General features: G+C 62.6%; 1 protein-coding gene across 1 annotated transcript in view; it reads right to left on the reverse strand.

The window, feature by feature from the left end:
• Positions 1-2,998: 2,998 nt before the first annotated feature.
• ARID3B (AT-rich interaction domain 3B) overlaps positions 2,999-27,741 on the reverse strand; it is a 42,203-nt gene continuing 17,460 nt past the window's right edge. Inside the window, exons 3-9 of the mRNA XM_062204868.1 lie at positions 18,008-18,079; positions 17,812-17,884; positions 6,990-7,173; positions 6,193-6,467; positions 5,874-6,113; positions 4,669-4,767; positions 2,999-3,190 (exon numbers count right to left, since the gene is read on the reverse strand). Coding sequence (XP_062060852.1) covers positions 3,015-3,190; positions 4,669-4,767; positions 5,874-6,113; positions 6,193-6,467; positions 6,990-7,173; positions 17,812-17,884; positions 18,008-18,079 — 1,119 coding nt within the window. The 3' untranslated portion in view covers positions 2,999-3,014. The remainder of the gene's footprint in view (positions 3,191-4,668; positions 4,768-5,873; positions 6,114-6,192; positions 6,468-6,989; positions 7,174-17,811; positions 17,885-18,007; positions 18,080-27,741) is intronic.

Below are 27,741 nucleotides of genomic sequence, written 5' to 3' on the forward strand. Positions count from 1 at the left end.
CAGGCGGGAGCTGGATTCCCACGAAGGGCTGACAAACGCCCAGGATGGGGGGCCGGGCTGGGGAGGCTCGGTCCAGCCCTGGGGTCGCACATCAGGAGAGGACGTGAAGCTGACCACAGGGGCGATCGGTCCCTTTGCATGCACTGACCCGAGGCGTGCTGTCGCTGCTGTGAGCCCAGCTCCCCCCCCTCCCCAGCCCACAGGGCTCACCCCCGCCCGTGTCTGAGTCAGAGCTGGGCAAGGTCTGCACCTCCCGGGAACCTCGTCCTCCCCCCCCCCCCGCCCTTCGGCAGCCACACCCCTGTCCTGACTCAGGTGCTGGGCAGGTGGAGGTGCAGCCGGGTTGGGGCACACCGCTCTTAGGCTGTCAGCCCGTCAGCCCGCCCCCTAGCTCCCATTGGCCCTGGGGCGGGCATGTGGCCCAATCCTGGCCAATGGAGGGCAGAGTGCAGCTTGGGGGACAGCCAGGCCCTCTGCCTCCATCCGCTCGCCGCAAGCCCCGCCCGCCGACCACTAAGAGGGTGACCCCGGCACCTCGCCCCTCGTCTCTCCGCCTGCTGTGGCCGCTGTACCAGGGAGGTCTGTGGCTCAGCTCGCCAGCAGCCGGACCTCCGGCTAGATGCTGTCTCTGGGCCTCAGTTTGCCTAGCTGTAAAATGGGGCTAACAGCCGCCCCACCTCGTAAAGATTCCCAGGGTTAAATGTGCTCACACGTAAAGTGAGAGCAGCACTGGCCACTCCAGGTTCAGTAAAACCCCGACCGCCAGTCTGCCCCAGCCTCTCCATCTTCCAGGCGCAAACCCAGGGCGAGGTAGTGCCCGGTTCCCTCCCTCACAGCCTGAGCGCCGCGGCTCCACCCCCAGGACTTGCCGGCTCCAGTGTTGTGCTGCCACCTGCTGGTTCGAGTCCCAGCTGCTCCACTTCCGCTCCAGCTCCTGCTAATGCGCTTGGGAAAGCAGTGGAAGATGGCCCGGGCCCCTGCACCCACATGGGAGACCCCGAAGAAGGGCTTCCTCCTTGCCCAGCCCTGGCTGGTGGGCAACTTGGGGAATGAACCAGCTGATGAAAATCTTTCTCTAAATCTTGAAGTCTGTGCCAACCCCACAGTGCGAAACGGTTCCTTGTGCACCTCCCTGATGCCCAGGTCGGGCCATTTCTCTTCCTGGGGCATCACCCCCTCCCCGGCCCTGGGCGCCCAGTGGCAGAGCCCCGCCTGCTGCTCCCAGCCCCCTCCTTGGGGAGGCCACGGGGAGTCGGGGGGAGCAACAGCAGCGGCTGCCCACCAGCAGTCCAAGCACACTGGGGTTAAACACGGCCTCTGGTGCTCAGAGGGCACCCAAGTCCAGGCCAGCACCCGGCCTCGCCAGGGCCCCCCGTCTGCAGTCGGCAAGCCCCCCCCCCCCCCGAGCCTCTGCTCCGGGAGCTGCCTCCACTTCCATCCGCCGACCCAGTTCCGCTGCGACGCACACCACCAGGTCTTTCCCCGGGGAGCAGGCCTCTTCCCTCAGATCTGGCCCGGCAAGCGAGCCCGGGGGCCCGCGTCTGCCAGGACACCGAGCCAGCGCCCCGGGACACGGCGAAGACGGAGCCCAGAGACAGGCCTGTGCGAAGAGGTAGAGGTTTATTGAAATACAAACATTCGAGAACAAGATAGAAAGCACAACACAGAGGACGTGAGGTATCTCCTGCTGCCTAGGCTATCCCTGTGCTATCCGGGTCCTGCCTGGAGTCCACGCGGGACGGAGGGGAGGGGCGGGGGGAGCGCCCCAGGCTCGGGTCCTGGCTGAGCCCCTGCTGCTGGCCTCGAGCGCAGTGAGGGCTCGCTGAGGGGAGGGAGAGGATCGGGGACCAGGGACGCCGCGGCCTCTGGGTGGAAGAGACCTTCCTTCGTGACCAAAGCCCTGAGAAAACCACACTGGCCGAGTCTGAGTCGCCCCAGAGCGCCCGGCGCCAGCGGCTGGGCTCCTCACGGGCCGTGCCTGCCAGGTCGGCCTCGCTGGCCGGGGCGGTGTGTGCGCAAGGCTGTACCTGTACGCTGACCGCGTGGCCGTGAGGGGGACAGCAGTGTGCGTGGACGCGGTGGGGGAGGGCAGTGCCGCGGGTCACCCGGTGAGACACCTGTGCTGCTGCCCGGCCGGAGGCGTCACAGTGGGCGGGGCCCCTCCCAAGGCTGGACAGAGCCCAGCCCTCCTGTGGCCAACAGGGAGCTCCCTGCCCCACTCGGGGCTGCCTCGGCCAGGCCTCCCTCCCCGGACCTGAGGGCGTGCGTGGCGGGAGCGGGGTGGTACCGGCGTGGGGACCGTCCCCCTGCCACGCGGATCCCTGAGTGGCCCGCTGGCTGCCCCGAGGGCCGGGCCAGCAGACGCCTGCTTGGCTTCGGGTGCGATCTGGTTTCATGTCTTTGGTGCTACAACAAGGACAAAGACCATGACGACGACAAATAAAAATTTAAAAATAAAAAAACAGAAGTCAGCAAAACACATATAAAAAAGATTTCAGAGATGCAAATACTTGCTGAAGAGTCAGACAACAGTTACAAATCTGAGGTATTTCAATGAGCCCGGACTGGGGCTGGGGGCCGGGCCGCTGCAGGGTGGTGGCGGGGCGGGGGGGGGGGGGTCTTCACTGGGACCATCGCGGAGGGGGGCTTCGGGGCCCTGAGGACTGATTCGAGACTCGCGTGAGGGGCCCACACCCGGGAACCCGACAGCAGGCAAGGTGGGCTCGGCAGAAGAGCCCGGGGGACTTCCTCCTGGGGTCTGAGCAGGAGGCGACCAGGAAAATAAATTAAAGGGGGAGGGGAGGGAGGCCGCCAGCCAGATTGTCGCTACTGTGCCCCGAAGGGAGGTGGCCGCCCCAGACCCCGCCCGCTCTCCAGGACAATCCCTGATTGGACCGCGGCGCCCCGCCCCCGCCCCTCCCGGCCCCCGAGTGCAGCAGGACCCGGGCGGGCCGGGGCGCAGGGACTGGGCCCGCAGATGAGGTAAGCTGTGCACGGGCCCTCCACTCCCCGTGTCAGACGGACCAGCTGGTGGAGGGCTCGGCGCCGGGCGTGCCCCGAGACGAGGTAGGGCTGGGCGAGCAGTGCGAGCTGCCGCCGCCGCCGCCGCCACTGCTGCTGCTGCCGCCGCTGCCCTGGGGCGCCGCCCCGGCGAGGAGGTGGACCACGGGCTTCTGGGCAAAGAGCACACCTGGGGGGAGACATGGCTCAGCGCTCCGCGGCAGGTGCGCCCCCCTCCCCCGCCCCGCAGTGTGGCGCTCTGGGCCGCGGGTGGGGTGGGCTGCTCGGAGAGGGGCGCCGGCATGGTGGTGCCGGCCAAGGGAATCTGGGACAGACAAGGCAGGATGGCGGAGGCGCAGCCTGAGGACTGGGCCGCAGGGTCGAGGGCCTCCCAGCATGCTCGGCTGTCCCCCATGGGGCCAGAGTGAAGCCTGCAGGGAGATGGGCGGGGGTAGCTGGGGGGGGGGTAGGTGAGGGCGACGTGGAGACCCAGCCCACGCCTGCCCTGCACTCTCCACAACCCACTACTCCCAAGCCCCTCAGTTAAAGGCAAAGGGCCAGCCCTGCCTCCTGGGGCTCTCCCGTGGTCGCAGCCTCACCCCAGGGCCAGCAGCGTGGTGAGGGGCGTGCAGCCATCGCTGCTGCCAGAGGCTCTCTGAGGGGTGCAGCCCCCAGAACAGAAGCATCCCACCGGACAGGAGCAGCCCCGATGGATGGGGCAGCCGCAGGGGCTCCCCACGCGACCCTGGGGCTCTGGGGCCTGTTCACCGTGGTTCCAAACAGCCCTGAGCGATGGCGTGGAGCCGCACCGCGGTCCCTGTGAACAGGGCCTCTGCCCCGGCGGGCTCAGCCAAGCACAGCCTGTGTCCTGGTGTGGCAGGTGGAGCCAGCGCTCCGGTGCCTGCATCCCGGGTCAGAACACAGTTCACGGTCTACGACGCTTCCGACCCGGCTCCCTGCGTGGGCACCTGGGAAGGCAGCGGAAGACGGCCCAGGTGCTGGGCCCTGCACCCATGCGGGGGACCTGATGGAGCTCCAGGCTCCTGGCTTCTGCCTGGCCCAGCCCCAGCCGTTGTGGCCATTTGGGGAGTGAACCAGCAGATGGAAGATCTCTCTATGTCTTTCCTTCTCTCTCTGTAACTCTGCCTTTGAAATAAAAAATACCAAAAAAAAAAAAAAAAAAAAAAAACAAAAAACAAAAAAACCCAATAAACTGAAACCCCAATAAAACACCCACATCCGCACTGAACACGGACAGGCAATGGTGCAGAGCCGCAAGTTTCCCTGGCACGGACACTGCGTCAGGTGCAGTAGGGAGGGACTGGAGGTGACTGACAGCACACAGGACGGCGCGGGGTTCTGGGCGGGTGCCACACCCTCTCAGAGGGGCCCGAGTGCCTGGCCAAGGTGGTGAACCAAGCAGCCGCGACACCGCTGCCAAGCGAGGTGCAGGGAGAGGAGACCGTGAAGGACAGGAGTCACAGAGACAGGCGGATTCGGCTGCACCCGGCCCCTCTGCCCGTGCCCTGTGACTGGACGCCGAGGGTGGCAGGTGCTGCCCCCGCGCGGGACCTCTCCGCCAATCAACCAGGAAGGGGCTATGAGCTGAGGCGGCCCCGGAGGAAGGTGTGCGGGGCGGGGCGGGGCTGCGGGCTCCAGGGCCCTCACCTGCATAGGTGGTGCCGTCGATGTCCACAGACATGTGGATGCTCCCGATGCCGCTGGTGGTCAGGCTCAGCGCAGCAGCCGAGGCCTCGGCTCTGTCCTCTGCAGACACGGGGGCAAGAGGCTGGTCAAGTCCCCACGGTCCCCTGCTGCAAGGCCACCTCCTCCCCAGCCTGTGAGACCAGCGGCTGCCAAGACCCAGCCCCGCGTCCTCCTGTCCTGCCCATGAACACCGGAAGGCGTGGGGCCGCTGCCTCCTCACCACACGGAGCCAGGAGTTCCTCCAGGTCAACTGCCTGTTCTCTGTCCCGGACCAGGGCACAGGGCCCTGCACAGGCGCCACCTCCTGGGGGGGGGGCCTAGGCTCCCTGCACAGGCGCCACCTCCTGGGGGGGCACTCAGGCTCCCTGCACAGGCACCACCTCCTGGGGGGGGTGCTCAGGCTCCCTCGTGGGTGCCCACCTCCTGGGGAGGCGCTCAGGCTCCCTCGTGGGTGCCCTCCTCCTGGGGGGGTGCTCAGGTTCCCTCGTGGGTGCCCTCCTCCTGGGGGGGGTGCTCAGGCTCCCTCGTGGGTGCCCACCTCCTGGGGAGGCGCTCAGGCTCCCTCGTGGGTGCCCACCTCCTCCTGGGGGGGCGCTCAGGCTCCCTCGTGGGTGCCCTCCTCCTGGGGGGGGCTCAGGCTCCCTGCACAGGTGCCCACCTCCTGGGGGGGGCGCTCAGGCTCCCTGCACAGGTGCCCACCTCCTGGGGGGGGCGCTCAGGCTCCCTCGTGGGTGCCCTCCTCCTGGGGGGGCTCGGGCTCCCTGCACACCTGACCCTTTCCCGGCATGGACCATGCTTACTCAGCTGCCAGAGCAGGGCGGGGAAAGGGAGAGGGGACCGGGGCAGAGCGTGGGCTGGGGAGGCTGCCGACTCGGGGTCTCTGGCAGCCCACACTGAACTCTCAGCCCTGGCCACAGAGCTCGCCTCGTGCCTGCATCCCACACGGTGCGGGTGCTGGGTGAGCCCTTCGGTTGAGATCACAAAGCGGGGGGAGGGAGGAACCCAGCGGCTGCCAAGGCCTCTGGCGGCCTCCCGGAGCAGCTGCCCTCCTCCTCCCAGAGGCCAGGGCACTGAGGAAAGCGCCTGGGCTCGCAGCCTCTGCCCCTCCTGGGCCCGGGGGCAGGACTGGAGGCCCCTCTCGGTCAGCAACAGCGAGCTGGGCTCACCCCTGCCGTTGATCCTGATCCTCACGGGCAGCGGCCGCGCCGTGCCGAGGCAGCCGCGCTGGTAGGCCTGCTGCACCAGGCGCTGCTCCTCCTCCGACAGCCTCGCCGCCTTCTTCTCGGGGGGCTCCCCCGCGCCCAGCCGCTCCCGCAGCTGCTCCAGTGTGGCCGTGCGAGGGCCGGCCCCCTGGCCTGCCAAGGTCCCGGGCACAGCCAGGCGATTCGGCACAGGTGCGGTGTCGCCTGGGGAGGAACCGGAGCTGGAGCGACGCCCGTGCCCCCCTCCCACCGAAGGCCCAGTGTGAGACGAGGCCCAGCTGACCTTTCCTGAGTGCGCTGGCCGGGGCCACCCGCGAGCCGCCGGCGTTGGGGCCGCCGCTGGAGCCCAGCCCGAGGAGGGGAAAGCGGATCCTGGGGGGGGTGAGCAGTGCAGGGGCGCCGGCAGCGGAGGCGGCAGATGGCGAGTAGCCCACGAGGGGGGAGCTGTAGCTGGGCCGCCGGCCCTCCCTGCGGTTGCCGTCGATGGCTGCCTGCAGCTCGGCGGGGGAGCTCAAGGCCTTCTTCTCACACTCGTAGGCGTAGAGGTACTTCATGTACCTGTGTGGAAGCAAGGCAGCAGGCAGTCACCATGGCCCAGAGCCCGCCCGGGCGCAGGCAGCCCGGGGAGAGCGGGCCCAGGTCGCTGGGCTCTGCTGGCCTCGTCCCCAGACGCCGTGCGCTGATGGAGACGGTGGCATCAGCAACGTCTGCGCAGCGGCTGCCCGGGGAGAGAGGAGGCCCTTGGGTCAGGCGGGTGGAGGAGCAGCACTGCTCTCCCGACAGCCTCTGCGGCACGGCATCTTTCAGAGACAAAGCCCTCGCCCGAGCCCCAGGGTCACAGCCGGGATGCCGGCTGTCCATGCACACACCTCCCGGAGCGACTCCAGAGTGGCCTGTGCTCTCCAGGGCCACTGGGGGTCTCCCCACTTCCCGCATGCCTCCCCTCCCCCGTAGTCCAGGGGGACAGTTCACCCATCCAGCAGCCTGGCCACCTGCTGCCTCTGGGTCTCCTACTGGGCAAGCAGAGCCCAGGGGCGTGGCCGCCAGGAGGCCCAGGCTCGGCCCCGCTGTGCCACTCACTGGGTCCGCAGTGTGAAGGCGGCGCTGGTGATGGAGGTGGGCAGGTTCAGGCCCTTGGTGATCTCCCTCCAGATCTTCTTGTTGATGATCTCCACCAGGCCGCCCTTCTCCGTCACCAGCTTGTACAGCATGTACAGGTCCAGTGTCTGCTTGGCCATGATGGGGATCCGGTTGATGGGGGTCCCTGGGGTTGCCAAGGGGAGAAACAGCGGCGTCACCACCAGATGACGGCTACGCACGCTCCCCCGGGGTGGAGCTGGGAGTGAGGTCCAAGAGCGCGCCCAGGGCGCCCGTGGGCTGTCCCATCTAAGTAAGAGCTGACCTCGACAACGTCCAGCGCTCCTGGTGGTTTGCCAGACCATTCTGTACAGACTCGCAACTTACACGCCCTCCAGGCTCGCCAGCACCCTGTCCGGTCGGCGGGCTGGACAGCTCCGGTGGGGTTTGGAGGGTCCCCATGCACACCGCCTGCTCTCTCCTCCCAGAGCCACACTTGCTTTCTCTCCCGTGTGCCTGCCGCGTCCGAGGAGCTGGACACACGGGCCTCTGGGGAGCGAAAAGCCACTGAACCATTCTCTCCGCTGACTGCTCCACCCCCCCTTTGGCCTCTCCAAGGAGGAGGGTCACAGCAGCTTCCGCCCGGCCCGAGGGGAAGTGAGGGGAGCCAGGGACTTGATTAGGAAACCTGGCACCAAGCAGGAAGGACCGCTAACAAGCACCAGGGGACAGGGGGCGGGGCCGTGCCTCCCAGGCCTGATGGATGACTGTCATTTGGCAGCCCCAGGATTAATGATCCAGGGGTCAGAGGGGAGAATTCCACAGGGAAGGGCCACCATCCGGGGCAGGGCAGACTTGCTGCCCTTTGATGGCAGGCTCCTCTTACTGCACACGGCGGCACCTCTCCGCTCACCCCTCCCCTGCCTCCCCCTGCCTCCCCCTGCCTCCGGCGCTGAGGTCCCCAGAGCTGACCAGCGCCCGTGGTTTCCGCTCCTCTTCTCCCCGCCCTCCCACGCCCAGGACCAGCAGTGTTGTTCTCAGGCCTCGTGTCAGCCTCATCAACTCCGGTGCAGGATAACTTGACCACAGGAGGGAGAGGAGGTGGTGGTGCTGAGGGAGCCCCCCCACCCCCCCTGTGAGCAGGGCCACACGGCACCCCTCCCCCCACCCTGCCCTGGCCGGACCAGGCCTCCCTCCTAAGCGTGGGGAGGAGCTGCTGACCTCTAAGACCTCAGTCCTGGGAGGGTCAAGGACAAAGGGGCCAGGGGGGAGGCACGGAAAACCAGAAGGTTCTTGGTGCTGCTGGGGCGGGGCAGCCTCAGGCCTTGGCCCGTCCACACCTTCCATCTGCCGTCTGGGAGGGCTCCAGAGCGCTTCCCACTGGGGCCTGCTCGGCCTCCTGTCCCCGATGTCCTCTGGCCTCCCGGCCTCCCACTCTCAGGCCGCGGGGGATGCCATCCTTCCCCTGAGCACTTGCACTCTCGCGGCCGATGCCTGCAGCAGCCTCTCCTCCACACTGCTGGGCCGTCTCGCTGCGAGGCGACTTCCACGTGACCTTCCTCCCTGTCGGGCAACCTACACAGGGGCAGGTGCTTGCCCTGCGCCATGTGGGACGCCCACATCCCACAGCCGAGCATCTGGGTTTGAGTCCTGGCTTCCTGCTGATGCGCACCCTGGGCGGCGGCCCCCTGCCCCCGCCCCCTGCGTGAGAGACCTGGATCTTTCCTGGTTTCTGACTTGGGCGGCCCAGCTCTGCAGGCACCTGGGGACTGATGCAGCACATGGAAGCGCCCCGTCTGTCTCTGCCTCTCAAAATGAAGCCGAGCAAAACCGTGCACCGACATGCTGCGGGCCCAGCCGCGGCACGGCACGTGTTCCCCAGCACGCACTTACAGGTCACGTAGGAAACATTTCTTTTTAAAAAAGATTACTGATTTTACTTGTCTGAAAGGCAGAGTGATGGAGCAAGGCAGGGAGGGAAGGAGAGAAAGAGATCTTCCGTCCACTGGCTCCCTCCCCATTCCGGATGGCTGTTAACAGCTGGGCTGGGCCAGCCTGAAGCCAAGCTCTCTCCAGGTCTCCCGCGTAGGTGGCAGGGCCCCAAGCACTTGGGCCGTCCTCCGCTGCTTTCCCAGGTGCACTAGCAGGGAGCTGGATCACAAGCAGAGCAGCATATACACAATTCCACGCATCCCAGGGGCCAGCGTTGTGGCACAGGGCAAGCCTCTGCCTGTGGTGCTGGCATCCCATATGGGCACTGGTTCAAGTCCTGGCTGCTCTATTTCCAATCTCTGCCGTGGCCTGGGAAAGCAGCAGAAGATGGCCCAAGTGCTTGGGCCCCTGCACCCATGTGAGAGACCTGGAGGAAGCTCCTGGCTCCTGGTCAGCCCAGCTCTGGCTGCTGCAGCCATCTAAGGAATGAACCAGTAGATGGAAGATCTTTCTCTCTGCCTCTCAAATAAATAAGTAAATCACATGGATGTGTATACATGTGCACTCAGGCATCCCCTGAGCATGCACGCACTCCCACCGAGTCACTGAGTTGGGTCTTCCCACTGTCACCGTCCACCCAACCCAGCTCTGCCTGTGCTCGACTCCCCCGAGCCTAGCACGGGTTCAGTGCGCGATGGCTCTGCTTCACGGTACGGGGGGGGGGACACACACGACCTGATGGCTCTAGGAAGGCGGGGCTGTCTTCCTGGGGGGGGTGACGGCTCTAGGAAGGGGGGCTGTCCTCCTCTGGGGGGGGGCTGACGGCTCTAGGAAGGCGGGGCCGTCCTCCTCTGGGGGGGGCTGACGGCTCTAGGAAGGGGGGCTGTCCTCCTGGGGGGGGGGTGACGGCTCTAGGAAGGGGGGCTGTCCTCCTCTAGCACGCCTCGAGACGCGAGTGCATACTAAACGCTGCTGCGCAGTCTCACCCGGGAAGCGCCAGCACTCCCCAGCCAGCTCCCTGTGGCACAGACGAGAGCCTCTTGCTTTTAGGGTCCAGCAGGAGAGGACTGGGGGAGAACAGGGCCTTCACAAGTGGCGGCGGAGGAGGCGGGGCAGAGGGCGGGGTGCGGGGCACACCCAGGGTGGCCCTTTCTGGCCACGCGGACGTGCTTGATGGCACGTGGTCTTGAACTCCGCGAGCCAGCAGTGTTCAGACTGCACTGTGTTCTCCCAGAGCTCTTCAGCCATGCTCAGCACGCACCGAGAGCCTTTGGCTCTGAGAAGCGGCCCCCACTGGTCTGCAGGCAGCCTGGTGCACAGGGTGAGGGCCCAGGCTGCTCACCGACTGCGGACGGATGGCACGGCGGGGACAGATCCACTAGGGCCACCTCCAAGGAACTATGCCCTAGTTCTGAGTCATAGCCAGACAGGATGGCGTCTGTGACAGCAACGCCGTCCTGGACACAGACATTTCATTACAGTTCAGCCCCCCCGCCCGCTCCCAGCAGGGAGACCAGCTGGACACAGGACTTGGGCAGCCGTGGAAGGTCGAGGCTGTGGCATGACGAGCCTTCCCCACCCCGGCTCCTGCCTGCCCTCATCATGCAGTGGCCTGGTGGACGGGGCACAGAGCTCTCTCTGGACCACCCTGTGGCCGTCACAGAACACAGGCACCGCCGAGAGCATCAGCCGTTGCTACTGCCCTGGAACTACGCAGATCCTGCCACCAAGAGGTGGCCTCAGGGCCCACTCCCCGCATGTGGACGAGAACCCACACGCGACACACGACACCGCCGGGGGGGCCACACACCCAGGCCTCAGTTTCCCCACCTGTGAAACGAGGACTCTGGGCGCTTTCGGTTCCAAAGTCTCACGAATAAAACCGACAGAGGTGCTCACTGTGGTTCCTAGCGAAGGGTCGAAGGGTCGGTGGCTGGTCTGCAGGACCTGCCTGAGGCATGGAATGATTTCCCAAGAGAAACGGAGGCGTGGGGCCCCCTCCTGGGAACCCCTGTGTGGCTTCAGCGCAGGCCCATGAGGTCCAAGTGCATCTTCCTGGGAGAAGACCCTCCACCAGATGGAAGCAACCCGCCGAGGGGCAGGGCCCCCAGCCTGCAGACTGGCAGTCACTGCTGTCCAATGGGGCTGGGCCGGCCATTCATCATGTGCTCTCTGACAGCAGCCCGGAGCCTTATCTGCACCCCAAGAAACCGCTGGTCTCCAGCTCCCTCAACACAGGCGCTGACAGTCACAACAAAGAGGCCCCGTATCAGATTTCAGCCAGGCTGCCCCAGGCTGCCCCAGGCTGCCCAGGGCGGATATAAAAGGCTTTTATGAGGGCTAGGACCCATGAGGCCTGGGCTCCCGGGCATTAACCCTTGTTGGTGAGAAGGGCCCCGGGCACTGGCACTAGCAGCCAAAGCTGGCCGGTGCCGCGGCTCACTAGGCTAATCCTCCGCCTGCGGCGCTGGCACCCCGAGTTCTAGCCCCGGTTGGGGCGCCGGATTCTATCCCGGTTGCTCCTCTTCCAGGCCAGCTCTCTGCTATGGCCCGGGGAAGGCAGTGGAGGATGGCCCAAGTGCTTGGGCCCTGCACCCCATGGGAGACCAGGAGAAGCACCTGGCTCCTGGCTTCGGATCGGCGCGGCCGTAGCAGCCACTGGGGGTTGAACCAATGGAAGGAAGACCTTTCTCTCTGTCTCTCTCTCTAATTCTGCCTGTAAAAAAAAAAAAAAAAAAAAAAAAAAAAAAAAAAAAAAAAAAAAGCAGCCAAAGCTGAGCAGGCGGCCGCCAGCTAGGCAGCAACAGCGGGTGGGGGTGGGGTGAGGCCCCTCCCGCTCTGCAGCTGGGAGGGGGCACGACTGCTGGAGGAAAGCCACCTCCTCCCCTCCACAGGGGCAGGTCAGTTCCAGTGAAGACCGGGAGCCACGGGGCAGGGACCCGGCACACCCCGGGGCACACCCCGGGGCTGCGGGCCTCAGAGCCAGGGCGTGGCCTGCCAGGGACCCAGCTGCTCTCTCCTGGCCTTGCAAAAGACCAATCACTGCCATCCCCTGAGTGCAGAGCGCCGACAGGGGGCCCCGTGGTACGCGGGGACGGGCGGGGCGGGCGGCCCTGCTGGGGTCCGGTTCCCGGAACACGCAGAAGGAGTGCTGATCCTGTCTGTGCACACGGGGAGTCTGGCAGCGTGCAGGCAGCGGCCCAACCTAAGGACGCAGCTCATGTCAGCGCCTCCCGGACCCCACCTCACACGCCCCTGCGCCTCCCGGACCCCACCTCACACACCCCTGTGCCTCCCAGACCCCACCTCACACGCCCCTGCGCCTCCCGGACCCCACCTCGCACGCCCCTGCGCCTCCCGGACCCCACCTCGCACGCCCCTGCGCCTCCCGGACCCCACCTCACACGCCCCTGCGCCTCCCGGACCCCACCTCGCACGCCCCTGCGCCTCCCGGACCCCACCTCGCACGCCCCTGCGCCTCCCGGACCCCACCTCACACACCCCTGCGCCTCCGAGAGCTCCCTGGAACCTCCCGCCCACTGTGCTGGGGGCACCTCCACCTTCCGTGCCACTCAACGCTCCTCAGCTTCCCCTGAAGGCAATCAGAGTGCGGCAAGGCCGGGCCTCTCCTCCCCAGTGCGGGCTGTGCCCCCGGCTGCTTCCTTCTTGGCGCTGGGCAGTGTCCACGGTCTGGTCAGGCCGCAGCCCACGGTGCCAGGGGGCGCACCCCTCACCAGGACCACGCCTAGGCAGCCGGACAGCGGCCGGTCACGGCGCAGCCAGTGCTCAGCTTCGGCACGGGGCGAGTTCTGCTCGGCCCACAACCCGGCGGGCTGATTCTAAACTTTCTCCTTTTTGCGCTCCGGCAGGGACTGCGGCTCTCGGCAAGTTCAGCAGCAGGTGATGTTTGGGTTCTGCTGCAGCTGATACGGAAATCGCAGCTATGACCTGACACCGCTTTAAAGCTTTTTGTTTTTTAAAAATTACTTATTTATTTGAAAGTCAGAGTTACAGTGAGAGAGGGAGACAGACAGGAAAGTGATGTGCTAACCACTGGTTCACTCTCCAAATGGCCACATGACCAGGGCTGGGCCAGGCTGAAGCCAGGAGCTGCTCTCCCACGCACATCAGCAGGGAGTGAGACGGGAAGTGGAGCAGCCGGGACTTGAACCGGCCCCATGTGGGATGCTGGGCGGGGGTGGGGGCTGACCAGGTATGGGGAGGTGCCGCGTCAGGCCTCCTGGCTTCACCTGCTGCTGGCTCGCGGGTGGGCTCTGTCACTGTACCTACACAGCCAGGCGAAGCTCCCTCCGGAGGTTTACTCTGGCTCAGGTTTACAGGGCAGGATCAGGCAGCCCCACTGGGTTGGGGGGGCTGTGTATGCGGTGACAGCAGGCACAGAGAGCCAGAAAACAGAGGGCCGCTGGGCCCAGCTCAGCGGCTGTGACCGGCCCTCGTTAAGAACTGCCCTCAGAGGGCACAACCCCAGCGACCCAGGGCCCCTGTCAAGCCCACCTCCAGGCACAACCCTGGATCCCGCTCCCACCCTCTCAGCATCAGCAGCCCGCGGTCGTGGGGCCTGGCTGTGTGCGCGAGTGGGTGTCCATCAGTATCCGTGCCACGCAGCTCAGACACAGCGGGGCTCCCCACGGCTACAAGTGCTGCACCCTCGCCCCTGGCACCTGGGATTACTGAGTGTCCCTTACCTCAGACAAAATGCACAACTATCGAACAGCTCGCTCTGCCAAGCACTGCAAGTTCCAATCAGGTCCTGAAGAGGCTGAATCTAAACAAAACTGGGCCATGCAATGTACAGCTTTCAAACACCGGGCTCCCCTCCCCATGCTGCAGTTAACCGGCTACTAACAGGGCAGGGACTGTGAACAACGCGAAAGTAAAAGCTGTATTTAGCAGCAGCTGGATGACTGGAGAAGAGATCTGGCCCCAGACAAGGGTGAATCCAGAGGCTCCCTCGGGGCTGGTGTGGGCACCCTCGGGGCTGGTGTGTGTACACCCTCGGGGCTGGTGTGTGCACCCTCGGGGCTGGTGTGGGCACCCTCGGGGCTGGTGTGGGCACCCTCGGGTCTGGTGTGGGCACCCTCGGGGCTGGTGTGTGCACCCTCGGGGCTGGTGTGGGCTCCCTCGGGGCTGGTGTGGGCTCCCTCGGGGCTGGTGTGGGCACCCTCGGGGCTGGTGTGGGCACCCTCGGGGCTGGTGTGGGCTCCCTCGGGGCTGGTGTGGGCACCCTCGGGGCTGGTGTGGGCACCCTCGGGGCTGGTGTGTGTATACCCTCGGGGCTGGTGTGTGTATACCCTCGGGGCTGGTGTGGGCACCCTCGGGGCTGGTGTGGGCATCCTCGGGGCTGGTGTGTGTACACCCTCGGGGCTGGTGTGTGCACCCTCGGGGCTGGTGTGGGCTCCCTCGGGGCTGGTGTGGGCTCCCTCGGGTCTGGTGTGGGCACCCTCGGGGCTGGTGTGGGCTCCCTCGGGGCTGGTGTGGGCACCCTCGGGGCTGGTGTGGGCACCCTCGGGGCTGGTGTGGGCTCCCTCGGGGCTGGTGTGGGCACCCTTGAGGCTGGTGTGTGGCACTGTGGGTTAAGCACTGCTCCAATTCCAGCATCCCTCACGAGAGCGATGGCTGCTCTGCTGACGTGGCTGCCTGCGAACGTGAAGGCAGCGGACGATGGTTCAAGTGCCTGAGCCCCTGCCACCCATGGGGAAGACCTGGACGGGGTTCCTGTCTTGGCTCTGGCCTAGCCCAGACCTAGCATTTGGGGAGTGAACATTGTGGGCATTTGGGGAGTGAACCAATGGATGGAAGATGATCTCTCTCCCCCTTTCTGTCACTCTGCCTTTCAAATAAATAAATAAATCTTAAAGAAGAAAGAAAATGAAGCCCCAAAGCTCAATTGTACCTGACAAAGACAACATACTTCAGTCCACCAGGAGGCATGGCCAGGGCACAAGGCCAGGTCCTGCAGGCCAACACAGCACACGGGCCATGGCCTCCCCCAGCCAGCAGGGCAACTGTCAGGGCTGTTCTGTGCCTGAGGTGGGTGGAGAGGCACGCGGGGGAAGGGAACCCATCCAACCAAGGCCTCTCCCACAGCAAGACAGATCCCACAGTCCGTTTGGGACAACCAAGGCCACCTCGCAGCTCTCAGAGCCCCACCTGGGCCCAGATGGGGGAGCTTTGCCTGCAGGCATCTCTCGGGAGCCGCCCACAGCAAGTCAAAGCCCCAGGAGTTGTTTAGCAAATCACTGCGCATTTTACACAGGTAAGGGCAGTCAGGGTCTGACACTACAAGGGCGTCATAGTCTTCTAGAGGGATACTTGGGGAGGAGCTCGTTTAATTCCACGTTTTCAGTCTGCAAGAGAGGAAATTCACCGCCCAGCCAGGACAGTGCCGGGCCGGGGCGACGCCGGGACCCAGGCACCGAATGTAAGGAGAGGGGCGCAGGACCACAGACAGAACAGGAGCTCGCAGCCAGACCGAACTGATTCAAAGAAAACAAACTCACAGGTCGGCCAACTGCCGGCGTGTACACAGGTGGACAGAACACACAGCGGAGGGCCCAGGCCCCGGCAGGCCGGGCTGGGGTGGGGGTGGGGCAGTGGTGGACATGAGCTTCCCCACTGGCGTCCAAACTTGGGGGAGAATGCAGGGGTGGGGTGGGGACAACACCGGAGGTGAGACTGGACTGGTCTCCTGAGAGACGCAGGGGTGGCCAGAACCCAGCACGGCTGCAGCTGCTGTCCCGTCCATCGGTCCTGATGGAGATTCGCTAAGGGGCCGTCTCATCTGCTTTTTGTTCACTGTGGGCAGCTCTGACCCTGCTGTGGGTGCAGACAACGTGGAAACGTCCAGGCTGACTGGGACTGAAACCCTCTCCTTTTATAGCTCAGCAGGAGGCGGGGAGCCTGATGGGCACTCTTCCCAGGCTCATCTGCTGGCTGGGGAGGGGCCCCCAGGTGCAAGGCACCCCTGCAGGGCCCAGAAACAAGGCCCAGCTGCGGGTCAATTCACCCCAACATGTTAACAAGGAGAGCTGGCCTCCCAGTTTATCACCTGCAGCTGCAGTCATTCTGCCCCGCTGGGCGCCCGCTGGGCGCCCGCCTCCCTCCCGGCCTGTCGCTTCCTCTGCAGCTCCAAGCCGCCCAGCCCCACTCCCAGCCTTTCCAGCTCAGGCTCCGGTGACTCCGTGGTGGCCCCGACCTGCTGCGGAGGCCTGAGGCTGCTCCTGGCCTGGGGAACACATCTGCTCCCAGTTCTGCCTTTCCAACCACACAGAGCCTTCCAGGAGGGACCCCACTGTGGTCCTGCTCAGTCTCCCCGCTCCAGCCCAAGCACAAGGTCTGCCACAGCAAGTTCCCCAAGGCCACGGCTGCTCTTCGGAGGGGGCCCTGGCCACAGGTGCCGCAGTGTCTCTGCCCCCAGGCTGGAGGCTCCGCACAGACGACCTGAGCCGTTTGCACTCTGAGGCGTTTGCACTCGTTTGCACTCTCGAGCACTCTCGCACTCTCCCATCCTCCACGGCTGCTCTCAGCGGGGTGTCTCCCTGCTGGGGACACTGAATCTCTAGAGATGCTTCTGTTTGTGGCCAATGACATGGAGGCCTAGGGCAGCCCCACAACAAAGGTGGTGTCCAGCTGAGAAGCTGGACGGTTTCCTGTCCCCAGAGATGCCGGCAAACAGTGAAATGCCTGACCAAAGTGTTGAAGACAGGGCGAGGACTTACTTAGGACCTGAGCAGCCACACAGATGCTATCAAAGGGCTCCTGGATCCTGCTTGGCTCACTCACACACACGCGCGCTGCGGCTGTGCGACCACCCGCGTGGCGGCCAGTGGAAGGCAGCGCAGCCACCCTGCGTGTGGCACTCGGAGTCAGGAAGACCAAGGGGACACGCTGGGCCCTGCACAAACTCTGGGGACACAAAGCCAGTGTCCCTGGAGGCCCCTCGTCCATCACCCATCTTCACCCCTGCCTACGGGATCTCGCTTCCATTTTCCTTTGGAAATCCTTCTGGGAAGGGAGGAATAAGGGGGGGGGGCTGCACTGCTGACCCCTTCCCACGCAGGTCACCCCTGGGGAAGGCTGGGCCTGGGCCTGCCCCAGCTGGGCCTGTGGAGCTTGTAAATCATTAGCAGGTGATTGGAAGGGGAGGCCAAGGTACTAGGTGGGTTTCTGTCCCGCAGGGCGACCTGGGAGTCTTGGGCTACTGGTCACCCTCTCTCAGGGCTGAGAACTTTCTCCAGGTAGCAGCCAGAGGTGCAGGTACTCAGGCTGGGTCAGCCAGCAGTCGCCGGCAGCTACCAGGGGGCCATGGAGACTCTGGAGCACAAGGGAGGAAGAGGCCGGGGACGGGGCGTTAGCTCAGGGGTAGGAAGGTCTGGCCCGCTGGGTCTGCTCTAACCACAAGTGCAGGTAGGACTAGAAGTTCAATACATCTGTAGCAGGTTCATTTCTGTGTGGCTGCAAAGGATGTCATAAATAGCCAAATGGCAGAATAAAGGTTCCCCACCCACGTTGAGGCTGTCGCCGGAGATCGGCCTGGGCCCCAGGGGGAGGCCGAGGAGAAAGAACGGCCTTTGCTCGCTCTGGGGTCCTGAGGGCCGTGTCAGAGCCAACAAGAATCCCACCCCTATTCCGGCTGCCCCCAGCAGCTGTGGGACTAGGATAAAATTGCATCTGAATTTGAATGGACCCCAGAGACCGGTTAATTAGAAGAGAGATGGAAAACAAGGCGGGGCCAAACAGGGATCCTCACTTTATCCACTCTCACCGGCCCGCTCTGCCCTCTTCAGCTCTGTTTTCAATTACTGGGCCAAATCCAGACGCCAGCAGCAGCGCGGCCCCGGGTCCCCCTGGGCCTGTGGCGGTGTGCACTCACCCCTCTTCTGCATGAAGATGAAGAGGTCATCCAGGAACTCTCTCCTTTCGGGGTCACCGTCCAGTTCGTACAGCTGCAAGCCCAAGCCCAGAAGAGAACATGAGGAACTGCACCTTGCCGCGGGAGTCTCCCCAGGACAGCAGAGCCGCTCCTGCGCAAGCAGCCCCTGCCCCGTCACCAAGGACGCGATACAGACCTTGGCGAAGTCCCGGGAGATCTCTCTTCCCCGGCCTCCGTCCGCATCATCACTCCAGGTCAAACCGCCGTTCTGAGGGGAACAAGACACGAGGCTGAGAGAGGCAGGGCTGTCCTGGGAGCTGCAGACCCGTAGCAGTTCTGCCGCCTGGTTCGCAGCACCACCTCTGCCCCCTTCGAGGGACAAGAATGATTGCCTTTTTTTTTTTTTTTTTAAACGTGATTACCCACTTTACTTATTATTATTTTTTTTTGACAGGCAGAGTGGACAGTGAGAGAGAGACAGAGAGAAAGGTCTTCCTTTTGCCGTTGGTTCACCCTCCAATGGCCGCTGTGGCTGGCGCACCGTGCTGATCCGATGGCAGGAGCCAGGTGCTTATCCTGGTCTCCCATGGGGTGCAGGGCCCAAGCACTTGGGCCATCCTCCACTGCCTTCCCGGGCCACAGCAGAGAGCTGGACTGGAAGAGGGGCAACTGGGATAGAATCCGGTGTCCCAACTGGGACTAGAACCCGGTGTGCCGGCGCCGCAGGCGGAGGATTAGCCTATCGAGCCGCGGTGCTGGCCTTTGAAAGAGTTATATATAGAGACTGGTCTTCCATCTGCTGGTTCACACCCCAGATGGCCACAGTGGCCAGGGCTGAGCCAGGCCAAAGCCAGGAGCTTCATCCGAGTCTCCCACGTGGGTGCAGGGGCCCAAGCACTGCTGTTCCCAGGCCACGAGCAGGTAGCTGGGCGGGAAGTGGAGCATCCAGACAAGAACCAGGGCCCGTATGGGACGCCGGGGCTGCAGGCAGTGGCTCTACCTGCTGTGCCCCAGTGCAGGTCCCGTTTTCTGCTTTCAGTCGGGATTCCTGCCTCAGAGGGGTCAGGTGGACAAACCTCTTCAGCTTGCCGGGGTGGAGTGGGTGCCACTTGCACCCGACCGTCTTAGAAGAGGACACAGGCTCAGTCTTGCCAGGACCTGCCCACCCCAGAGGATCCCTCAGAAGCCATCCCGCAAGGCACAGCCCGGTACCTAGTACCGCACACCTAGTACCAGGCCTGGCCCCCCCCCCCCCCCCCCCCGCTCCGAGGGAGATAAAGCGTCCAAGGGCCGGGCCCGCATCCTGAAGCTGCGGTCACTGAGGCTCCCATCAGGCTGACGGCACAGTCTAGCTACGACATCACCGCAGCCCGAGACGCCCCCACAGCACAGACGCGGTGCTCCTGCGGCGAGTTCACTTCCATTAGACTCAATCGGACAGGACTGGCGGCCTGTGTCCTGTAGACCTTTCTTCCTCTGTCCCCTGGGCGATCCTGGGCTTCCTTCACTGGGCTGTCCGACCTGACCAGGAGCAACGCCGCCGCTGTCCAGCTCAGGCTGACAGCTACCCTGGAATGAACTCAGCCCCCAGCCCGCCTAGAGAGCAGGGGTCTCATTTCTACTCTCAGCACACTGCACGCCGTCTGGCACAGAACGAATCGCTTACTGGAGCCAACTGAGCACCTCTAAGGACAGCACACCACGGGGGGGACTGGGCGCTCTCCGAGCCTGGCACCACACTCCCCAGGACCAGATGCCACCCGGCTGGCAGGGGAGGGCACGTGGGGCTGGGAGCAGAGGTTTCCAGGTCCTTGGACTGCAAAGGGCTTACAGTCGAGACCAGCCCAGTGAGAGGAGGGCCTGGCCCGGTGCAGGCTCAGCTCCCCTCGACTCCAAGGGCCTGGGAGCAGGAGGCAGCACTCGGTCCTGCTTAGGGGCCATACTCTGCTTCCCCTGCTCAAAGTGGGGTCTGACAAAACCCGCGTTCTGACAGCGGCAATTCGGCACACAGCCGGGCAAGCCCAAGCAAGACAGTGAAACGAACAGCCACACAGAGCCCAGGTGCGCTCGATGCCGTCCGACCCAGGCCCACGGCTGCAGCGGCAGCGTGCTCCACTTTCAGCTCAGGGGAGCGAGAACCATGTGGGAGGGGTGCTACTGTGAAACGAGGCAAAAGCTCACCCCTGCATTGTAATTACAGGCACCAGAAATCTAGTCACTGTGGCAACGGGTACACGGAACCCCAAGGATGGGTGGCGCCAGTCAGCAGACACAGGCCCAGCCACTCTCCCGCTTTCCGAAGAGGCAGGAGCTGGCCTGAGCTAGCTGCGCTTGAGGCTTGGGATGGTAATTCCCGAGAAAGGCACTTAGCCCGAGCACGATGGCTGAAAGATATTTGGGGGTGGGGGTGGGGGAGGAGGTGGATGTGGACGTGGACGTGGAGGCAGTGGCGTGGTCCTCCCAGTGTTCACTGGGCAGCTCCACGCCCCACCGTGATGCTTCACCAGAGGGCTCTCCCTCAGTGGTCACCCAGAGAGGGCTTTTGTTGTTTTTCTGATTACAATTAAAATAACTTCCTGGCATGGCACTCTGAAGGCTCACTCAGAAACTATTTAGCACTCAGCTGGGTGGAGAGGGTGGAATCCACAAGCCGGCAGGGGGAGGGTGGGGAGGGCAGCAGCGGCTGGTGTGAAAATAAACACCCACGTGCAGGACAGAGAGGAACCCTGGCGGGCCCCAGAGGACAGAAGGGCTGCAGGGAGCGGGCCTGACCTCTTACCTGCTCAGCTGGGTGGCTGAAAAGCAGCCTAAGCAGTTCCTGCTGTCTAGGGACCGCTCAGCAGGGACCCTGCCTCCCTGCACTTTCTGGCTGAGGTGTAAGAAGTCTTGATCCCACCCCCACCCTCAGTCCCACTGGTATGCAGCTCACCTCCCCTGCTGGGCTCTGCCACCTAAGGTTCCAGCTACCTGGGCCCCTGCATCCCCCAGTGCACAGAAGATAGATCTGTTGACAGACAACATGCGACCCCTCCCTGGGACCTCCAACCCCCGCAAAGGGCAGGGCTCACTATTGCCGCGCAAGGTGCCTCAGCAGACTTCTTGCCCTCTCAGCAGGTGTGGCTGTGGCACAGCTGGTTAAACCACTGCCTGCAGCGCCAGCACCCCAGCTCCCTGCTGACGTGCCTGGGAAAGCGGCCAAAGATGGCTCAAACGCCTGGACTCCTGCCACCCAGCTGCGAGACCCAGATGAGCGCCTAGCGTCAGCCCGGGCTGATGCCGCCACTCGGGAGTGAACCAGAGGATGGGAGATCTCTGTCTGTCCCTCTCTCTGTGTTACTTTGGCTTCCAAATAAATAAATGAAAACAACAGAGAAGAAAGTGGCCAGCGCAGAAGTAGCGGTGCCACGGAAACAGATGAGGCTGAGGCCGCAGAGCTAGCAGAAATCAGGGAGGTGGGAGGAGCACCGAGACCTGGCAAAAGCTGACAGCACTGGGCTGCAGGGTGCTGTGGGCAGGCCGTCACTGTCACCGTCCCAGGCGCACGGAGCGCCGGCAGAGGCCACAGTGGTCACCATGGCCTCCGCAGCCCCTCTTCTCCAGAACCTTCTCTGCACACCTCTGGTCTCACCAGGAGCTCACAGCAAACAGTTTGTCCCCACTGCTTACTCCCACAGAGCGCCTTTTCCCAGGGAAGCCTTGGTGCTATGCGTGTAAGGCCCTGGCAAGCAGCAGTGAGAGGAGGCTGGGGAAGCAGGGGCAGAGCCCGCATGGAGGGGCATTCAGGTACCGGGGGCAGGGGCGGGGCGGGGCTCATCCGCTCCTCACCTCACTGGCCTCCATCTGGGTGCTCTGGCCAGAAGAGAAGCAGCCCTCCTGTGAGCTGGGGCACTGCCAGGAGCACCTCCACACAAAGCAGCCACAGCACCCAGGGGCCAAGGGGGCGGGAGGGAGGAAGGGGGCGCGCCTCTGAGGGACGCCAGGAACGTGGCTCCCAGCACTGGGACAGCTACCTGACTGCTAGTCAAAAGCAAAATGGTGCTGCGCCAACATCTCCACCCTAGAAGACCCCCAAGAGGGGGAAAGATCCACGGCCCTTGGAGACGAGAAAGGGGGGCCGGTGTCGTGCCGCCACTTCCGATCCAGCTCCCTGCCACTGTGCCTGGGAGGCAGCGGAAAGATGGCCCAAGTGTCTGGATCCCTACCACTCACGTGGGAGACCTGGCTGGAGCTCCTGGCTCCTGGCTTCGGCCTGGCCCAGCCTGGTCACTGTAGCCATTTGGGGAGTGAACCAGCAGAGGGAAGAGCTCTCTCCGTCCCTCTCTGTAACTGCCTTTAGAATACATAAGTAAATTCTTAAAAAAAAAAAAAAAAATTCTAAAAGGCCGCCCTGTGGAAGAGGGGCCAGGCTTCCCTTTCTCGAAGTTCTCCCCAGGGGAGGTCTCAGGTCCAGTAAGAGTGACCCTGCCCCTCGCTCAGCAATTAGATGTGCCCGGTGAGGAGCAGACAGCTTCTTACCTCTGATGACCACCTGTGTGGGCAAGGCAGGGCTGGCCTGACAACTTCCCCTCACACAGGTGTCCTGAGGATCCACGCTGCTGGGGAGGACACCCCCCACTCCCCACCAGACAGTTCCCACCGTGGAGTTAGGAAAACAAGCTGGACACACAGCACTTACTAGGGCAAGGCAGCAAACACTGGGGGTGGGGGCCTGGGCTGGGGGGGGGGATTTAGTCTCAGTGAGCCCGGAGGCGGGATAAACAAGGCGGAGGCGGAGGCGGAGGCGTGTTTTGGCAGGGAGGCTGTAAGCTGAATGCTTAGGGTGGAAACTGGCTGTGAAATGCCTGGAATACCAGCAGGAAATGTAAACTCTGCTCTGAGAAGGGGAGGGGGCCTGGGCACTTCCTGAAAAACAAATGACTAAGTCAGCGTTTGCCACTGCTCCCAAGACCCCTTCTGCTGGACAAGGCACACACACACAGGGACAGCCGGACTCCTAATACATCTCACACACACACACACACACACAGGGACAGCCGGACTCCTAATACGTCTCACACACACACACACGCACACACACACAGGGAGAGCCAGGCTCCTAATATGTCTCTCTCTCTCTCTCTCTCTCACACACACACACACACACACATACACACAGGGACAGCCGGACTCCTAATACGTCTCTCTCTCTCTCTCTCTCTCTCTCTCACACACACACACACACACACACAGGGAGAGCCGGACTCCTAATACGTCTCACACACACACACACACACACACACAGGGACAGCCAGACTCCTAATACGTCTCTCTCTCTCTCTCTCTCTCACACACACACACACACACACACAGGGAGAGCCGGACTCCTAATACATCACACACACACACACACACACAGGGACAGCCGGACTCCTAATACGTCACACACACGCACACACACAGGGACAGCCGGACTCCTAATACGTCACACACACACACGCACACACACACAGGGAGAGCCAGGCTCCTAATACGTCTCTCTCTCTCTCACACACACACACACACACACACACAGGGACAGCCGGACTCCTAATACATCTCACACACACACAGGGACAGTTGGACTAATACATCTCTCTCTCTCTCACACACACACACACACACACACACAGGGACAGCCAGACTCCTAATACGTCTCACACACACACAGGGACAGTTGGACTAATACATCTCTCTCTCACACACACACACACACACACACAGGGACAGCCGGACTCCTAATACGTCACACACACACACGCACACACACACAGGGAGAGCCAGGCTCCTAATACGTCTCTCTCTCTCTCACACACACACACACACACACACACACAGGGACAGCCGGACTCCTAATACGTCTCACGCACACACACACAGGGAGAGCCAGGCTCCTAATACGTCTCTCTCTCTCTCACACACACACACACACACACAGGGACAGCCGGACTCCTAATACATCACACACACACACACACACACAGGGACAGCCGGACTCCTAATACGTCACACACACGCACACACACAGGGACAGCCGGACTCCTAATACATCACACACACACACGCACACACACACAGGGACAGCCGGACTCCTAATACATCTCACACACACACAGGGACAGTTGGACTAATACATCTCTCTCACACACACACACACACACAGGGAGCCAGACTCCTAGCAGGGCTGTGACAGTGGAAGGCTGACTTCTTGTCCCAGTGGCCCCATCACCTGGGATGCAACAGAATCTGTGAATGGTGCTGAGCTGGCAGTCCAGAGGGGAGAGCGGCAAATGAAATACCAATCACCCAACTGCGACTTTGTGTGTGCAGAAAACTGTTATTGTTTTCCGGATGAACTGCTGATTCATCTGTCAAGAGTTATCTGTAGGGGCTGGCGCTGTGGCACAGTGGGTAAAGCTGTTGCCTGCAGAGCCAACATCCCCTATGGGCGCCAGTTCCAGTTCCAGCTGCCCCACTTCCAATCCAGCTCTCTGCTATGGCCTGGGAAAGCAGCGGAAGACGGCCCAAGTCCTTGAGCCCACGCACCCACAGGGGAGACCCAGAAGAAGCTCCTGGCTTCAGATCGGCGCAGCTCCGGCTAGTGTGGCCAACTGGAGAGTGAACCAGCGATGGAAGACCTCTCTCTGTCTCTCCTTCTCTCTGTGTAACTCTGACCTTCAAATAAATAAATAAATCCTAAAAAAAAGCGTTATCTGTCACTGTCTCCGGCGTGCACCGCACTTGTGGGTGGCCACCCCTTCCGTGGTGGAATGTACCTTCCTGCCCCCCGTGACACCGGACAGGGCAGCGCCTAATCTCTGCACGTGGCACTGGGGACTGGTGAGGGAAAGCCGGCAGTGTCCCAACCTTGAATCAGTGCCAGGAACAGGGGAACCACCTGGGCACCGGTGGATCTGGGGTGAGGAAGAGGAAGGTGAGTCCGAGAAAGGGATGCTCTGCCCCAGACAGAAAAAAGCTGAGCGGGGACGGGGGAGGAAGCCAGGAGCAGGCTGGCGAGGGATGGGAAATATTCACCCAGCGTCTCCGGACCCAGGAAGGCTGCCCCTGGGCCTTTCTGCTGGGATTTGAAGGGGAAAAAAAACCAAGCAGCAGCCCAGACCACGCCTCCAAGATCTCAGGAGCCAGGCTGCATTCCTCAGAGCTTCGCCTGAGGAGGGCCTGACTTTAAAAGCAATTAAGCATCGAGGCTATTTTAGGATTACTCCTTGGCCACCTGGAATAGCTTATTAAAGCCCAGCTCAGATGTCCAAAGCAATTTTAGTTCCCATTCCTCACTCCTGCCCAGGCAGCAGTTAACCCTTTGCTGGGGGAGAGAGCATGGGGCTCAGCCACCGCCGATTCTTACAGAGAGCCTCGAGTGCCCTCTGCAAACCGGGCGGCCACGGTGTCCGCAGTGCACCCCAGGGCCAAGGGTCCAGGCGACTTCCTAGGCCTGAATCTCAGAGCAGCCATCGGGAAAACCACCACGCTTTCAGGGGGCACAGCCCAAGTCTCTGGCTTGGACAAGAGAAGCCAGAGCCCGGTCCGGGGGCAGCTGGGTGTGGGCAGTCCTGTCGGCTGCAGCTACAGGGCGTGGGAGCACCGGCAGAACGATGCCCCCAGTCACTAGTGACCCCAAACACAAAATCAGCAGAGCACAGGAGGCTCCGGCCAGCTCTGAGAGTGTCCCCCCACACACACGCCTGGGATGAGGTGGGGACGCTCCTCCAACTCGCAGACCTCAGTACAAAGAGAAGCGCTCTTTGCCCTGCCCGGGTTTAGCTGCTCCCAGGTGTAACGGGCAGGACTACAGTCCTGAGGCTCAGAGACACTGCTGTGCGCCACGCTGTGGGACTACACGGCCTCTGATAAGATCAGGATTACCGCCCTCCGCTCAGGCCTCCTGCCCAGGCCGCGGAAGCTGGGCTGTAATTATCAGATGCACACCTTCCGCCACCAGGTCACGTTAGCAGGAACCAGAAAGAGCCTGTCCACCTACTACTAGCAATGGTGATCCATTCCAACGCGGTGGCCTGGAAAAAGTGCTAAGGACCCCGAGGGAGGGAGTGTCGGGCTCCTGGCTTTGGATCCGCTCAGCACTGGCTGTTGTGACCATTTGAGGAGTGAACTGGTGGATAGAGGATGTCTCTCTGTCGCTCACTCTGCCTTTCAGATAAATTTTAAGAAGAAAATGTGTCGTTTAAAAGAAGTTGACTGAACCTTTTGTGAAGCGTGCCCTCAGCCAGCTTCCCGGTCCTTCAGGCCTGATCTCCGTCCCCATGGAGGCCCGCGGCCCTGAGTGAGGCCCTGTGTGTGAGTGGACGTCAGCGGCCACTGTGGAAGCCACGGTGCTGCCAGCCCAGGTCCCACAGAGGGAAGGAGTGGGGACTGCCCCGGGCTGCTCAGACCTGGGTGTCCTCCTCCTGTTCTCCCCCGACCTGGGTGGGAAGGTGGGACCCCACCCTGGCTCCCCTCCCCCGCCCTGCCCATTCAGCTGAATCCGGGCTTCGGAGACATCCGACCCCCATTCCACACCTTTCCTATTAATCCTAGATGGCGTAAACAGCGACACAAGAGAACAGAGCCGTGAAGCGTGAAGCGGTAAGAGCAGTTTTTCTTACTAAGCTCCTCCTGGTGAGAGAGAACCGCGTGTGGAGTTAAAGCGCCTGCACCTTCATAGACTGATGTGAGAAACACACCTCCAGGCCAGGGCCTCTTCTGGGAGGAGTCACCACACAGAGCGGCCGGCCATTCTCCCAGCAGACACACACGGCAAACACATGAAGACAGGAAAAACCGACCGGTGTTCACAAGGGTCAGGAAAACACATCCTTGGTAGCAGAGCCAGTTAATACCTTTGGAGGACTACATAACCCCACCCCACACACATCCAGCCTGGACGATGACCCCTCCCACACCCAGCAGGGCACAGGCTCACACACACAGGAGGGGGTGGGTGAGTCACCGAAGCCCTGCTTTAAACCTGAAATGCGTACTGCGTACCACGCTATATCACTCAGCTCCTCATGAGTGCACACCCACACTGCTTATGTAATTTTCAGATAAGGGATTATAAAAGAATGGTACACACCTTCATGAACACAACACACAAGATGGCCACGGCACTGAGTAAAAAAAACCAAGTCAGAGAACAGGCGTAGAGTTCTGAGGGTTGTTGATGACTGTCGTGGCATAGCAGGCTGGGCAGCTGCCCACAGCACCAGCATTCTATACAGGTGCCAGTTCGAGTCCCGGCTGCTCCACTTCCACTCCAGAGTTACAAAGACAGAGAGAGATGTCTTCCATCAGCTGATTCACTCCCTGAACGGCCACAGCAGCCAGGGCTGGGTCAGGCAGAAGCCAGGAGCCCAGAGCTTCCTCCAGGTCTCCTACACAGGAGCAGGGCCCCAGCACTCGGCCCATCTTCCACTGCCTTCTCGGGCGCATCAGCAGGGTGCTGGATCGGAAGTGGAGCAGCCGGGTCTCGAACTAGCGCCCACATGGGATGCTGGTGCTGCAAGCAGCTGCTGAACCCACTGCAGCTCAACACCAGCCCCTCAGGATAAAGTCGAAGATAAAAACTGTTCATGGTTTGCCAGATGAAGAAAGCTGGGCACACAATCCTATATAACACTAAAAAAATCTATGAGACATATCTCCCTTCAAAACACAGAGAAATACGCGAATGTCACAGTGATATCTAAGTTACCTAGTTGTGCCTGCATTTTCCTGTTTACAAACTCTTATGCTTTCCACATTCCCTGAATGGGCCTGAATCACTTGAACAGTCAGAAAACATAAACACAGCTATTTTAGAGTCATGAAACCACTGAGAAAAGATGGTCTTCCTGCTCCGTGTGGACAGGGCGAGGGACTAGGAGTGAGACTGCCCGGGTTCCCGCTTCCCAGCCGTGA

The sequence above is a fragment of the Lepus europaeus genome, chromosome 11 (assembly GCF_033115175.1).
Source record: "Lepus europaeus isolate LE1 chromosome 11, mLepTim1.pri, whole genome shotgun sequence".
Classification (NCBI taxonomy): Eukaryota; Metazoa; Chordata; class Mammalia; order Lagomorpha; family Leporidae; genus Lepus; species Lepus europaeus.